Source organism: Mastigoproctus giganteus, chromosome 1, assembly GCF_048544385.1.
Source record: "Mastigoproctus giganteus isolate SK-2022 chromosome 1, ASM4854438v1, whole genome shotgun sequence".
Taxonomy (NCBI): domain Eukaryota; kingdom Metazoa; phylum Arthropoda; class Arachnida; order Uropygi; family Thelyphonidae; genus Mastigoproctus; species Mastigoproctus giganteus.
Genome location: NC_143575.1, coordinates 179,263,536 through 179,279,384, shown reverse-complemented (window position 1 = coordinate 179,279,384; position 15,849 = coordinate 179,263,536). Strand labels below are relative to the sequence as shown.

Below are 15,849 nucleotides of genomic sequence, written 5' to 3'. Positions count from 1 at the left end.
TACCACCACCCAGACAGCACTGTTTCAGGGCTATTTGGCCCTTCGTCAGTGAGTGGGTAGGTACCCAAGTGATGCAATGATGGCAAAAACATTGCCAATTCAGAAATGGCTGTGTATTATGATGCTAAGCACTTTATATACATAGTCTAAATTTGTTCGCAGCTTGAGGCTCTAGCCCTAAATGCGCCTTAGTCTAAATACATCATACACCATCAGGCATCTCTCATATTGTGGAGTTATACTTCATAACTGTTTTTGCCATCATTGCATCACTTGGGTACCTACCCACTCACTGACGAAGGGCCAAATAGCCCTGAAACAGTGCTGTCTGGGTGGTGGTACCTATCTGAGAATAAGTAACACTAGTCTTCTCCTTAGGTGAAGCGTTACTTATTCGAAGTAGTGCAATATCATGGCAACTCGTTGTGAAGGTATTCACAATATGAGATATAACCTAAAACGATGCCACCTTAAAAATTTTCTGTTTATTCAGAAATGGCTGTGTATTATGATGCTAAGCACTTTATATACATAGTCTAAATTTGTTCGCAGCTTGAGGCTCTAGCCCTAAATGCGCCTTAGTCTAAATACATCATACACCATCAGGCATCTCTCATATTGTGGAGTTATACTTCATAACTGTTTTTGCCATCATTGCATCACTTGGGTACCTACCCCACTCACTGACGAAGGGCCAAATAGCCCTGAAACAGTGCTGTCTGGGTGGTGGTACCTATCTGAGAATAAGTAACACTAGTCTTCTCCTTAGGTGAAGCGTTACTTATTCGAAGTAGTGCAATATCATGGCAACTCGTTGTGAAGGTATTCACAATATGAGATATAACCTAAAACGATGCCACCTTAAAAATTTTCTGTTTATTCAGAAATGGCTGTGTATTATGATGCTAAGCACTTTATATACATAGTCTAAATTTGTTCGCAGCTTGAGGCTCTAGCCCTAAATGCGCCTTAGTCTAAATACATCATACACCATCAGGCATCTCTCATATTGTGGAGTTATACTTCATAACTGTTTTTGCCATCATTGCATCACTTGGGTACCTACCCACTCACTGACGAAGGGCCAAATAGCCCTGAAACAGTGCTGTCTGGGTGGTGGTACCTATCTGAGAATAAGTAACACTAGTCTTCTCCTTAGGTGAAGCGTTACTTATTCGAAGTAGTGCAATATCATGGCAACTCGTTGTGAAGGTATTCACAATATGAGATATAACCTAAAACGATGCCACCTTAAAAATTTTCTGTTTATTCAGAAATGGCTGTGTATTATGATGCTAAGCACTTTATATACATAGTCTAAATTTGTTCGCAGCTTGAGGCTCTAGCCCTAAATGCGCCTTAGTCTAAATACATCATACACCATCAGGCATCTCTCATATTGTGGAGTTATACTTCATAACTGTTTTTGCCATCATTGCATCACTTGGGTACCTACCCACTCACTGACGAAGGGCCAAATAGCCCTGAAACAGTGCTGTCTGGGTGGTGGTACCTATCTGAGAATAAGTAACACTAGTCTTCTCCTTAGGTGAAGCGTTACTTATTCGAAGTAGTGCAATATCATGGCAACTCGTTGTGAAGGTATTCACAATATGAGATATAACCTAAAACGATGCCACCTTAAAAATTTTCTGTTTATTCAGAAATGGCTGTGTATTATGATGCTAAGCACTTTATATACATAGTCTAAATTTGTTCGCAGCTTGAGGCTCTAGCCCTAAATGCGCCTTAGTCTAAATACATCATACACCATCAGGCATCTCTCATATTGTGGAGTTATACTTCATAACTGTTTTTGCCATCATTGCATCACTTGGGTACCTACCCCACTCACTGACGAAGGGCCAAATAGCCCTGAAACAGTGCTGTCTGGGTGGTGGTACCTATCTGAGAATAAGTAACACTAGTCTTCTCCTTAGGTGAAGCGTTACTTATTCGAAGTAGTGCAATATCATGGCAACTCGTTGTGAAGGTATTCACAATATGAGATATAACCTAAAACGATGCCACCTTAAAAATTTTCTGTTTATTCAGAAATGGCTGTGTATTATGATGCTAAGCACTTTATATACATAGTCTAAATTTGTTCGCAGCTTGAGGCTCTAGCCCTAAATGCGCCTTAGTCTAAATACATCATACACCATCAGGCATCTCTCATATTGTGGAGTTATACTTCATAACTGTTTTTGCCATCATTGCATCACTTGGGTACCTACCCCACTCACTGACGAAGGGCCAAATAGCCCTGAAACAGTGCTGTCTGGGTGGTGGTACCTATCTGAGAATAAGTAACACTAGTCTTCTCCTTAGGTGAAGCGTTACTTATTCGAAGTAGTGCAATATCATGGCAACTCGTTGTGAAGGTATTCACAATATGAGATATAACCTAAAACGATGCCACCTTAAAAATTTTCTGTTTATTCAGAAATGGCTGTGTATTATGATGCTAAGCACTTTATATACATAGTCTAAATTTGTTCGCAGCTTGAGGCTCTAGCCCTAAATGCGCCTTAGTCTAAATACATCATACACCATCAGGCATCTCTCATATTGTGGAGTTATACTTCATAACTGTTTTTGCCATCATTGCATCACTTGGGTACCTACCCACTCACTGACGAAGGGCCAAATAGCCCTGAAACAGTGCTGTCTGGGTGGTGGTACCTATCTGAGAATAAGTAACACTAGTCTTCTCCTTAGGTGAAGCGTTACTTATTCGAAGTAGTGCAATATCATGGCAACTCGTTGTGAAGGTATTCACAATATGAGATATAACCTAAAACGATGCCACCTTAAAAATTTTCTGTTTATTCAGAAATGGCTGTGTATTATGATGCTAAGCACTTTATATACATAGTCTAAATTTGTTCGCAGCTTGAGGCTCTAGCCCTAAATGCGCCTTAGTCTAAATACATCATACACCATCAGGCATCTCTCATATTGTGGAGTTATACTTCATAACTGTTTTTGCCATCATTGCATCACTTGGGTACCTACCCACTCACTGACGAAGGGCCAAATAGCCCTGAAACAGTGCTGTCTGGGTGGTGGTACCTATCTGAGAATAAGTAACACTAGTCTTCTCCTTAGGTGAAGCGTTACTTATTCGAAGTAGTGCAATATCATGGCAACTCGTTGTGAAGGTATTCACAATATGAGATATAACCTAAAACGATGCCACCTTAAAAATTTTCTGTTTATTCAGAAATGGCTGTGTATTATGATGCTAAGCACTTTATATACATAGTGGAAGAAGGTCATTAATATACAAGGGGAAAAGAGTGGGGGAAAGAACTGAACCTTGGGGGACACCAGCATTAGTGGAACAGTTAGAAGACAGAGAGCCATCTACCATCACCCTCAGCGAGCGATTAGAGAGAAAACTGGATAACCAATTGCAAAAAACAGTTGAAAAACCATAAGATGGAAGCTTGTTTAGGAGACCTTTATGCCAAACACAATCAAAAGTCTTTGATATGTCAAAACCCCGAACTTTTCCATTGAATTTGTCCATAGAAGCAGAAGAATATCACCAGTGGATCGACACTGATGGAATCCATACTGGCGATCCTTGATCAGACGGAAGGATTCTAGGTAGTTTAAGTGTTGGCAGTTAATTGATTTCTCCATTACTTTAGAAAGAGTAGAAGTAATTGCAATGGGGCGATAATTTGATGGGAAGAATTTGTCATCCTTTTTAGGAACTGGCTGGATATGAGCAAATTTCCAAGCAGAAGGAAAAACACCTTTGGAATAAGAAAGTGAAAAAGACGGCAGCAAAGAACAGGAGTAAGTTCAGGAGCACAGGTTTTGAGAAGAAATGGAGAAATACCATCAGGACCTGGAGATTTCTTAGCATCAAGATTCATCAAAATCCTTCTGAGATCCTTTTGACGAAAGACCACAGGAGGCATTGAATGCAGCATGTTGGGAATGGTGGGATCTGTTTTACCAAGATCATTGATACAGGAGTTGGAAGAAAAATGGGATGCTAGCAGGTCAGCTTTATCCTTGGCTGAAGTGACAACAGAACCATCTGGTTTTGACAGAGGTGGGAGCAGTGATGGGCAAAATTTACAGCCAATAGCTTTGGCAAGAGACCAGAATGCTCGGCTACCATTAGGGCAAGAAGTACGTTTTCTACTCTTAGCCTGTTCAAAATCTAGTTTAGACTGATTAATAACTGCTTTACAATTGTTGCGAGCTTTGGTGTAGGCAGAAAATGAATCTGAAGATCTGGAAACAAGCCAATTATGATATCCAGTGTTCTTGTCTTGAACAGCCTTAGCACATTTATTGGAAAACCAAGGTTTAGATAAAGGACGAGATTTTAAAGTGGAGTGTGGAATAAAGGATTCCATTCCTACAAGAATAATTTCACTGACACAATCTGAGGAAATGTTGACATCAGAAGTTTTGAAACAGTAATCTGACCAAGGAAAAGAAGAAAAGAAATCTTGCAGGTCATCCCATTTTGCATTCTTTTAATGCCAAACAATACGAGGTTGGGAATAGCCATGAGATAAAGGCTCCATTGGAGAAGAGACAATCACCAAGTTGTGATCTGAGGTGCCTAAAGGACCACTCACTTCGACCGTGTACTTAGAAGGGTTGTTTGTGAGAAAAAGATCAAGCGTGTTGTCTGCATGGTTAGGATTGTCTGGTATTCTTGTAGGTAAATGAACAATCTGTGCAAGGTCATTAGTAATTGCAAAAGCCTTAGCATCTCGACCAGCTGGGTCGGTGTGACTAGAAAACGGAAGCCAGCTGGAGTTGTGAACATTAAAATGACCAAGGAAAATTACCTCACTGTTAGGAAAGTTGGACTGGAGAAAGTCAAGTTGCAAAGAGAGGAAGCCAAAGAGCTCGAAGTGATTAGTGGAGTTTGGAGAATGGTAGAGACAACAGATGAATTTGACTCAATGATGTAGAGAGATTTTAAACCAGAGAAGATCGAAACTAGGAGATTCCAAATTACCAAGTCTCTGACAGGGAATATCAGAATGGACATGTGCACAAGTACAACCTTAGATGCGAAAGGAATCATACAGCGAATAATTTTGGTTATCGGTTGAATCAACCGATAACCAAATGGAAAATGGAAAAGGCTAATGGACTCATGTTTATGTTTCCTGAAATGTTTTTTTTTATTTTCAGCAGAACTGATTTTTACTGCATTTTTTTAAATATTTAATTTATTAAAAAAATAAAAAGTTACATGCAATAAATATTGCAATTCATTAAATATGACAAAATGTTGGTATTGTCCAAACAGAAGTCAAAAAAACCCAAAACGTTTTCCAGGCATTACAGAGAAATTAAAATTTGTATGTGTCAAATGCTCCACCAAAATACATGACATTTAAAATTTTTCACTCTTTTAAACTGAAAAATGGAAGATGCTAATAATTTTTTTTTCATTTTCAACAGAATTAATTTTTCGTTTTCCTTTTTTAAAATAGGTGTAAAGAAGTGCATTTCTTAAGTGTTTAATTTTTTTTATTAAAAAGTAAATTATATGCAGTAAGTATTGCAATCCATTAAGGATGAAATTTTGGTATTGCCCAAGCAGAATTAAAAAAAAAAAAAAAAAACAATGAGCTACAGGTATTAGCATTAGTAGAAGCATATGATGCAAGAAAGCAATCTTATATAGCATCAGCTAAAAAAAACCTTCCCATTTCACCAATCCATTCTCTCCAAATGTTTGTCTAGTTCTGCCTTGAACTTATTTAAGTTGTTGATCTCCACTACAACAGATGGAAGTTTGTTCCAACTATCAACCACCTGCTGACTAAAGGCAAATTTCCACACATCTATTCTACAATTGTCTTTCCTCAATTTGAATTTGTTCCCCCAGGAGAGTAATCTGAGCAAGGTTACTCATCTGAGCAGGTGAGTAATCTTAATGCCTATCAGCTTGCCCAAACCATTCAAGACCTTATACACCTCAATTAGATCACCTTGCAGGTACCTAGTCTCCAGAAGCCGCAATTTGAAAAACTTAATCCAGAAATTAAGAAATGTAATTATACTGAGTCATAAAGCAAAACTTAACTGGGAATAAACAAAGTGTTTAAAAATTTTTGAATTAGATAGAAATGGTACCATTATAAAAACAGATAAAAGCAATACAACAGCAGTTTAAATAAAACCAACTATATTAACAATTTAATGTGGCATTCCAAGACATTAAGAAACATTCAACTGCTAGTAGGAGAAGAAAGAAATCACAAAAGCTAAAAAAGACTTACCAGACAAAAGTATAATTAATAAAAGTGCACAATTTTATTAGTGCTATCAACAATGAAGCATGGAAATTGTTTGGAGCATAAAAATACAGTCTAGGGCAGAATTTGGCTAAATGGTTAATACACATTTTATAAAGCCACTCAAAAATAACCACTTAAACTCAGTTTACTTCATGAGCATTATCAAGAAAGAAAAATTTAATAATAGTATCGTTATTAATGCATAATGCAGAAGGCATATCTCTGAATGTTCCAGGAAGAAGCAATAGAAATAATTAAAATAGAAATAAGAGGGTGGAAAGTTAGAATTCCACAAACAGTATATTTTCTAATACTATGATAATTGAATTGTTACAATTAGCAGTTATTTCAAATTTGATGGAAAAATTTACATATAGACATGGGTTAAGCATATGGAATGCACTCTTTACCACTCACAGTGATATCTTTATGGAAGATTTTGAGGAGAGGTTCATTGGTTTGGTATTTACAAGATCCTTTATGCGGATGATATTGTTTTAATATGAAAACGCAGAACCACAATTAAAACAGATTTTGATTACATGAACAATAAATATAATTAAGTTCAAAAGAAAAAAAAAAAAGGTAAAGTGCAGCTATTATCAAACCACTGCAGGATGGAAGCCTCCTCAACAATTCATGCTGAAGGAAATGGACCATAATCTGCCACGCTGGTCCAGTGCGGATTGGCAGATCGACTGTATTCAGCAGTCAGGGGGCTTGAACCCCGGTCTACTCAAAGAGCGTGTGCTACTGCACTCCCGCTCCTGACTGCTCGGCTACAAAAGAAAACGAGAAGAAAATGGCGGAAAAATTCCTTCTTCACCAAGACCTAAAAATTGATATTAAAATGAGCATTATCAAAATGCTAACATGCAGAGCAATAAGAAACATCCAACTGCTTGTAGGAGGAGAAATATCCTATTGTGGCTAAAATAACCCATTTTAGCCACAATACCTCCCACCATTGCAGAGATGGATAAATTCAAAACAGAATTTGGATGGTTACCTTATGGGAATAGTGGAAATATTCTGTTTTATTTTATATTATACTTTTTTTTTTAAAATAATGATTAAGGAATTATTTGCATAGCATGCCAAAGCACAGAGGTCACTTGAAATCATTGATATATGGGTGGTCTTTGAAATTTATTGCATGCACTCTCTCTCTCTCTCCCCCCCTTATCAACATCATTAAATTTGTTATAAGTGAATAGTATATCTTTATGTTACATTACTTTGCATCACATTAACATAAATATCTGTATTTATTTATGCTAATGTGATGTATATATAAATATATATATATCTATCTAAATTACGATAAATTATTCATTTCATATCTCATTATTTAACTTTAAGTTGATTTGTAAAACATTTGTACTTATATAATATTTCATTTTTTTTTAGGAGAAAGGAATGCAAGTGTTCATAAAAATCTAGTAGAAATGGCTTGTCAACCTTATCAATCAGCATCTAAAGAAATTCATAGTATATCTCAACAGCTGATAAAATCTCAGTTATTAGTTCAGGTAGGTGTAGAATTTTTCTTTACCAGATACAAGCTCATCTTGTGAAGCTCAAAAGCAAAAGAAAGCAATTAAATTTCTGTTGGATTCTAGGACATGCAGGCATTGAAGGTAAGGAAAGTGCTGATCGAGCAGCAAAGAATCCTACAAATACAAATCTAAGGCTTTACAAAGTTCCACATTCCAATTACAGACCTATCATAAAACAGATTCTCCACACTCAGTGGTCACAAATGTGGCAAAATGAACCAAACAATAAACTGTTTAAAATAAAACATGAATTTCAGCCATGCAATTCAGTCTTCGTAACAATCGGCACGAAGAAGTCATTCTAACCAGACTGCACGTTGGACGTACACATCTCACACACTTGTACTTACTCACGAAAGCAAATCATCCAGAATGTCTTCACTGTTCTTGTCAACTCACTGTAAAACATTTCCTTATAGAATGTCTACAATACCACATGGCACAACAATCAGCCTTCCATATCCCTATAAATATTCAGGATTCCCTGACTTTATCACAAATCCTAGGCGATAACTCCAACATTGAAAATATATTTACTTATTTAAAACTAATAGGATATTTTAGCCAGATATAAACCATAATTAAGAAACATCGTCATTGTCACATAATACTAATAGATAGGTGCAATATGACCAAAGTTGCTTTTGTGCCAAAAAAGAAATCCAACAACAACAACCAACCTGTAGAATTTTTCCTTTATTATTAGTGATATATTAAAGATAATCAGAGAATCATTGAAGAAGGATGTCTTTTATAATTTTTTCAGAATGTTTCTTTTGATCCCTATTTCAGCCCTTCTACAGTACTAAATTATTGTAGGTTTCAAAAGAGCTTTGTGTATTGAGCCATATAAAATTTATTTTAAAAATCTTCTCTGAATGCACCATTTTTAAATGGAGATAAACCAAAACATGTTTATCACAAGATGCATAGCATCTTGTACTAAAATGAAGATAGTTCACGCTTTTGGAATACACAAATGGGTATATTGAAAACATCGTTTGAATTACAGTAAACTCTGTAAAATCCAATGTATTTTAAAAAACCAATTCAACACGCATATAATATAAACTCTCACATCCATATAATATAAACTCATTATAAACAACTGGATTTGTCCTTAACAATCCATGTAAAAAAGTGTATTTGGCTTAAGAATCCCAAGTGAAATTTCTTTCTTTATAAGATGCTTGCAGGACTATTTCATTCTTTAATCTATTTTGGTGACTAGTAGAATTTAATCTGTATATATAATGCAATGGTCATAATTGTCAAAAGAAATTTGCTTTTGCAATGAGTTGCCTTGCACTACATTCAAACAGATAACATCTCCAAAAGGTTAATTGGTCATACGTTTAGAAGATGAAACTGCTGTGACAGTCCATTTCAGAACTAGCTGGTCTCTCATTAGATAGCAGGTGGTCTCTAGTGGCAACACACAAACAGGTGCCTCTGTAGCCAGGTGGGAAGGAGCAGCAGTGCGTAGCACACGCTTCTTGATTAGACCGGGGTTCGAGCCCGTCACCACCAAATACGGAAGATGCAGAAAGGTCAGGGAATGCCCACCGCATATCCCGGAGCAATATGGCCGTAGTTGCTAATGCTCCTAAAAAAAAAAACCAAAATAAAAAACAAAACAGTTGTAAATAAGTTGGTTGATGCACAGTATACATAATCATCTTTCAAAGCTGTAATATAGCTTTGAAATCTGTTTAAAGTGGTGCAACACCAGGGTAACTCATTGCAAAGGCAAGTTTGTTGTTCTATGATAATTTCATTATCAGTACACCTCCTGCCCTCTGAAACATATGAAAGAACAAGATATGTTTACAGGTGTAAATAAGTTCAATTGTTTGTGCTTAATATTTATTGAAATGTGTTCTTCTAAAACTGCTCAACCACTAGGTACACCTGAAGGGGAAAGATATTTTGTTTGTTGATGACAGCTGAAAGATGTAATTGGAAAAAAAGGCCTAGTTACAGATTTGTGAGATGCTGATCTGTATGACAGTCAGCATCATATTTGTAACAAAACCACTGATGTAGAAAAAGGTCAAAACCCAGATACAAAAAAAGAAAGAAAGAAATTCACTGGCAAAGAGTTCAGAATGGGGGCAAGGAATGCCAGTCGTGTATGAATACAGAAAGAGATTAAATCTTATAGGTACCTTACAAGGTGGACATGGTGGATTCATAGACAATAAAAACTGCCACTTTATTCTTAGTTGTCTGTGGTGGATTTATAATAACCAAGAAGGAAGTGGCAGTTTTGTTGAATAGGTATTTTGGAATGCTCTTTACAATCAAAAGTACACCTGACCTAGCAAAAAATATTGGAGTGGAGTATCTCTGAGAATCATCTATTAGAAAATCTATTGATAGAAAGGAATAGTAAGGTCCCAGAGGTGAAAATGTACATTGAATTATATTAAAAAAGGTAATATATGAGTGTATTAAACTGACCATTAGTAATGTTAATGAGCTTATCATTAGACTTCAGGATGACCTCTTTGGACTGGATTGCTGCTAATGTTTTCCCAATCCATAAAGGAGGACCTAAAGTGGTGAGGGGAGAATGTTGATCATTGAGTTTAACCTCTGTGATCAGCAAGATCATGGAGTTTGTGGTTAAGGTCATGCTACTGTACCACCTCAATAAGAATGAAATTATAAAGGAATTGCAACATGAATTTGTGAAGGGGAAGTCTTTCTTAACCAATCTGGTTAATTACTGTGATGTGGTCACAAAGCAGTGGGATTCAAGAAACAACTTTAACATTATATAACTAGATTTTAGTAAATCTTTTGATATGGTCATCCATAAGGGTTTATTCTATATACTGGATTTAACTTGGGATTACAGGAAGTTCCTTAGTTGGATCAGAGATTGGCTGAAGGAGAGGTAATAGAATAGTCATAAATGGGCAATCTTCAGAGTAGACAAGCATAGCTAGTGAACACCCTCTCAGATATTGGTGCCAGAGTCCCCTCTTGTTTCTGATCTTCATTAACCATTCAGTCATGTCATTGCATGGAGGACTGTTGTCCTCCAGCATGTTTAAAACACATTACCCATGACTTGTACCCATGGGAATGTGCTGCATGTACTGTAACCAAATGCAGTACCTTGCATTTATGAATGTTAAACCTCAGTTACCAGTTTTCAGTCTATCTACTTAATTTATCCAGGTCTTGTTGGAGAAATGCTTCCCCCCCCCCGTTACAGAAAATATCCTTTCTTGCATCATTTATCCATTATAATATTGATACTACATATCCTGATTACTTCATTAGCTTCCCTGCCAGCCTTTTTTATTATCAGCAAACTTAGACAGTAAACTTGATATGCCTTCCTCAATATCATTTATAAATACTGAAATGAGTAAGGTGGGCCAAGAACGAAACCTAAGGCGACTCCACTAATAGCATTACTCCATGAAAAGTAGTGACCTTAATAACCATTCTCTGTCTCATTCCACTCAGTATATGAAGTCAGAATTATTTTTATATCCACTTCTTTTGTTACTGTCATGCTGACTAATCAGGTTCACTAGATAAGTTTTCCCCTTAACAAATCTCTACTGTGATTTTCATATAGCTGCCTTCCTGCCAAGGTGATCCTACATTACTTCTTTAATCACTGACTCCAATATTTTTCCTAAAAAAGAAGTTAAGTGGTATTGATCTACTTCCCTTCTGTCCCAGAGATTGAGAAAGCAAAGGAATTTAGTGAAATTACCTGCAAACCCAGAAGGTCTACCAGCACCTTCAGTTCTCATTCCATTCATGTCAATACATTCATTAATATGAATGAAATGCACAACAGGAATCAATGTCTGTATATTCCTGTGGTGAAGAAATACAGCCTTTCAAACTTTTATTTGAACTGTCTTTGAAAACATCCCACTATTCTGGAGTGTGACTAATACCAGTTTCTTCATAAAGCACAGTCAAATCAAAATATTAGTGCAAGGATTCTACAACGGTGTAAAACAAACACATGCATAATTGACACCTTTTTTTTTTTTCTGTATGTGGAAGCTGGGATCTAGGAGATTTCATTCTTTTAAATGAAACTTCAATAGTTCTGCATTGGATTTGGTTAGATCGAAGTCCTTGCTAAGTCATTCAGTTTTTGCTAATTAAGGAAATGAAGCACTTAATTTCATCAGCCTCCTGATGTGTATTCCCAATTATTGTTATGTTCACCCGATTCATCATCCAATTCCGAATTGGGAATTGCCAGGTATTCATTGTGTAGCAAATTTAGTATCCCGCCATAAAAGATTTGTGATACTACTGCTTTTTAAGCTGCAGGTATTTTCAATATTTTCAACTTGGATATATTCACCATAGAAAAGCAGCAGTCATCGTAATGATTTGTGGATTCTCTCCATTTTGTGCAACAACTGGTCTTCATCACCCATCGGCATTCCAGAATAGGCTTCATATGTGAAAACTCAGTGCCACCAACAGTATTGAACTTCACCAGCTTCAGACCTCTATAATATATACATATATAGCAGAAAACAAGTATGGAAATAATGTCTTTAGGTAGTAGCCATAGCAAACTGTGGGGGGGGGGGGCCTTATTATTGAGACACCTCCATAGCCAGGTGGGCAGGAGCAGCAGTGCATAGCACATGCTTCTTGATTTACCAGGGTTCGAGCTTGTGACCACCAAATACGGAGGATGCGGAAAGGTCAGGGAATGACCACCACATATCCCTGGAGCAATATGGCCTTAGTTGCTAATGCTCCTAAAAACCAAATAACAAACAAACAAACAAACAAGCAAGCAAGCAAGCTTATTACTGTGTCCAAACTTCATTTGCCACTAAAAATGATAGGCAACCAAGTCAGAATAAGAAGAAATTGATGTTTGAAATATCTTATATAATATCGGTGTGTGGATACACTATAGACAACTCTTAAGAAACTACAAAGTAGTTGTTGTAGGCTGGGTCGTCATGTCTGCAATACCAGGGTACCTGCCCACCCACTGATGATAGGCCAATAGCCTTGAAACATGTCTGGGTGGTGGTACTCACTGAGAATAAGTAACAATAGTCTTCTCTGTTAGTGAAGCGTTACTTATTCGAGGTAGTGCAATATCATGGCAACTCGTCGTGAAGGCAGAGCACAATATGAGAAAGAGCAAATGATGCCTACAACTACTTTGTAGTTTCTTAAGAGTTGTCTATGGTGTATCTACACACCGATATTATATAGATATTAAACTCTTAATGTATTATGCCTTGTGCATTTAGTTGTTTTAATTTTTACAGAATTTAAACTTTTATCAAGAAACTCACTCAATAGCCCCCCCCCCCCACCAATTGTAACCCATTATAGGAAGGTCACACTCATGAAAGGGTTATTGCTATTGAATAAAAGGCCTTGCACTCTGGAACAGAAATCCAGGAGTTCCTAACAGACTGGGGAGGGGGCACCGGATGTAAAAAAGCTTTAGTGTTAGAATACAGTCAAACATGAAGTTTATTATGCTGCATGAACAGGCTTCCGGGAAGCAACATGGTGTTCCATTAATGATTTATTGGATCACTGCAAGTAGGAAAAAGAAGTCATGATTCCTCTGTATCAGACAATAATGAGACTGCACTTGGATAATAGTGTCATTTTCTATACCTGCCCATTTTTAATTTGGAAATAAGCACATTTTCAAACTGTTTGTGTTATGTAGCAGTCATCTATGTTCTTGTTGAATGGAAATAAAATGCAGTTTTAAACAACTACATTTTATTTCCATTAAAAGTAGGATGTAGTGGCTAGCTTATTACAAAGTTTTGGTAATATTTAATTTTCTTTTTTTGTTATTAGGAAGTATCTTCAACATTAAGAAGACTTACTAATGAACTGTTTATGTTGGAAGATAGAGTACAAACCATACGTAGCTGCACATTCCTACCTGATATTGACATTCCCATCATTCCCACTGATGAAACTCCTTAAATTTGTTGTGTGTGCATGCATGTTTTTCCTTTTTGACAAAATCCAAGTTTCAGGATGACCAGACAATTCACATAATTATTTTCTAAAGTTGCTATGTTATTTTTTAAAATAGAATAAGGGTAGCTCTTTTGTTACTTGTGTTATATCATAAGATGACACCAGTTATTTTGTTTTGTTAGGATGTTGAGGTTTAAAATATATTTTACTTTTGAAGATTTTTTATTGTTAATTCTATATTTATTATGCTTGTTAGAATAATGAAAAACGTGCCAAATCTTAAATAGGATTTATCAATATAAGCAAAAAAGCCTATGTGCTCTGGATTCATATTTAATAAAATATTGTGCCATGGAGAAAAATAGAAAGAAAGGAAATAACAGGTTGCAGGTAAAAAATATGTTTAATGCTTACTATTCCCTCAACATGAATTGTTGAGGAGGCTTCCATCCCGCAGTGGGTTGATAATGGCTGCAGTTTACTACGTTTTTTATGAATAAAAAACACAGTAAAAAATACAAGGAAGTAATACGTCTTTCAGACGTGAGAGCGTCATTCATCAGTTGTGACCATTAATGGACAAATATACAGAATGTCATGTGCGTGCCATGGCAGTCGTATATGGTGAACTGCGTGCTACAAGTGCAGGTAACAATTAGCTGCTAGAAGGAAATGCTTGCAGTTGTAGCTGTAATGTTTGGGGATGTTGTAAATGCCAACGTTTATCAGCCAAGAGGATGGTCGTCTCAGTAAAGGGATACTCAACATCCTCTGTTCTGGTTAAAGGAACTGCTGCAGCACAAGATGTGCAGTGATTCTAACCAGATGTGGCGACAGTAATGGCGGGACCAATCAATAATCATGATGTCGTTCTTCTGGGTTGACCAGAAGTGCTCAGCAATGGCTGAGTGCTCCATGTCCGACCCCTGAGGAATGACCACAAACATCATCCACGTAGTGACACCAAAAGGCAATGGGAATCTGGCAAACCCACAAATGCACGGCTCTCTAGCTACTCCATTGCACTACCAAAGGTCAACAAGGAAGGAGTGCCCTTAAGACCTATTGTCTCCTGTTGTGGTTCACCAACCTATGAATTATTAAGTTTGTTTCGAGCTTGCTCTCGCTCCTAGTAGGCAAGACCACCAACACCATTTCTAACAGTGGGGAATTCCTGGACCGGATCCGTACCCTATCCACTCAGATGATCAAGTCACGGCTTCATTTGACGTGGTGTCTCTTTTCACTTCAATCCCATGTGTGCCAAGCAGTTTCTAGACGGCGACCAAACCCTCAGCAACAGATCTTCTCTAACTTCCGAGGACATTTGCACCACCCTTAGTTTGTGTCTGACTGGTGGAGCCGTCATGTTTGGTGACTCCATTTACTGACAGATACACGGTACAGCCATGTGTTCCCCGGTTAATTCAGTTACGGCAAACATCACAATGGTGGAGCTAGAGAGTTGCGCATTTGTGGGTTTGCCAGATCCCATTGCCTTTTGGTGTCGCTACGTGGATGATGTGTTTGTGGTCATTCCTCGGGGGGTCGAGTAACTGACTTTTGCACCACCTTAATTCTCTGTGACTATTTATTCAATTCACCATCGAACTAGAGTCAGACAATACTCTTCCTTTCTTGGATACCCTTGTCTTGCACGAGGGCATGCATCTGAAGACACCAGTCTATCTCAAGCCTATGTGTGTGTGTTGGCCAGTTCACCAACTACCAGTCAGCACATGCAGGCAGCCATCTTCTCGGCACTGCGTGAGCCCTACTAACCCGTGCCTGGACCCACTGTAGTTCTGCAGATGAGAGGCACACTGAGGTTACTATTGTTATGACAGATCTGGCAAAGTGCAGCTACCCCACCAGCGCCTTGGATTGGTGTGACCTACAAGCCCGCGACCACATAGCGGCCCACAGGACCATGTGCAGTAATGATTCCACCTCAACTGCCTTTATCCCCTTCTACCCGAACCTATCGTAACAAATTTCTCGAGTCACAAAGGCTCATGGGATAAAGT

At 37.4% G+C, this 15,849-nt stretch overlaps 1 protein-coding gene across 1 annotated transcript in view; it reads left to right on the top strand.

The window, feature by feature from the left end:
* Positions 1-13,978, top strand: part of Blos3 (Biogenesis of lysosome-related organelles complex 1, subunit 3) — a 98,706-nt gene extending 84,728 nt beyond the window's left edge. Inside the window, exons 5-6 of the mRNA XM_090383227.1 lie at positions 7,704-7,825; positions 13,694-13,978. Of these exons, the coding sequence (XP_090239353.1) occupies positions 7,704-7,825; positions 13,694-13,825 (254 nt within the window). The 3' untranslated portion in view covers positions 13,826-13,978. The remainder of the gene's footprint in view (positions 1-7,703; positions 7,826-13,693) is intronic.
* The last annotated feature ends 1,871 nt before the right edge of the window (positions 13,979-15,849 follow it).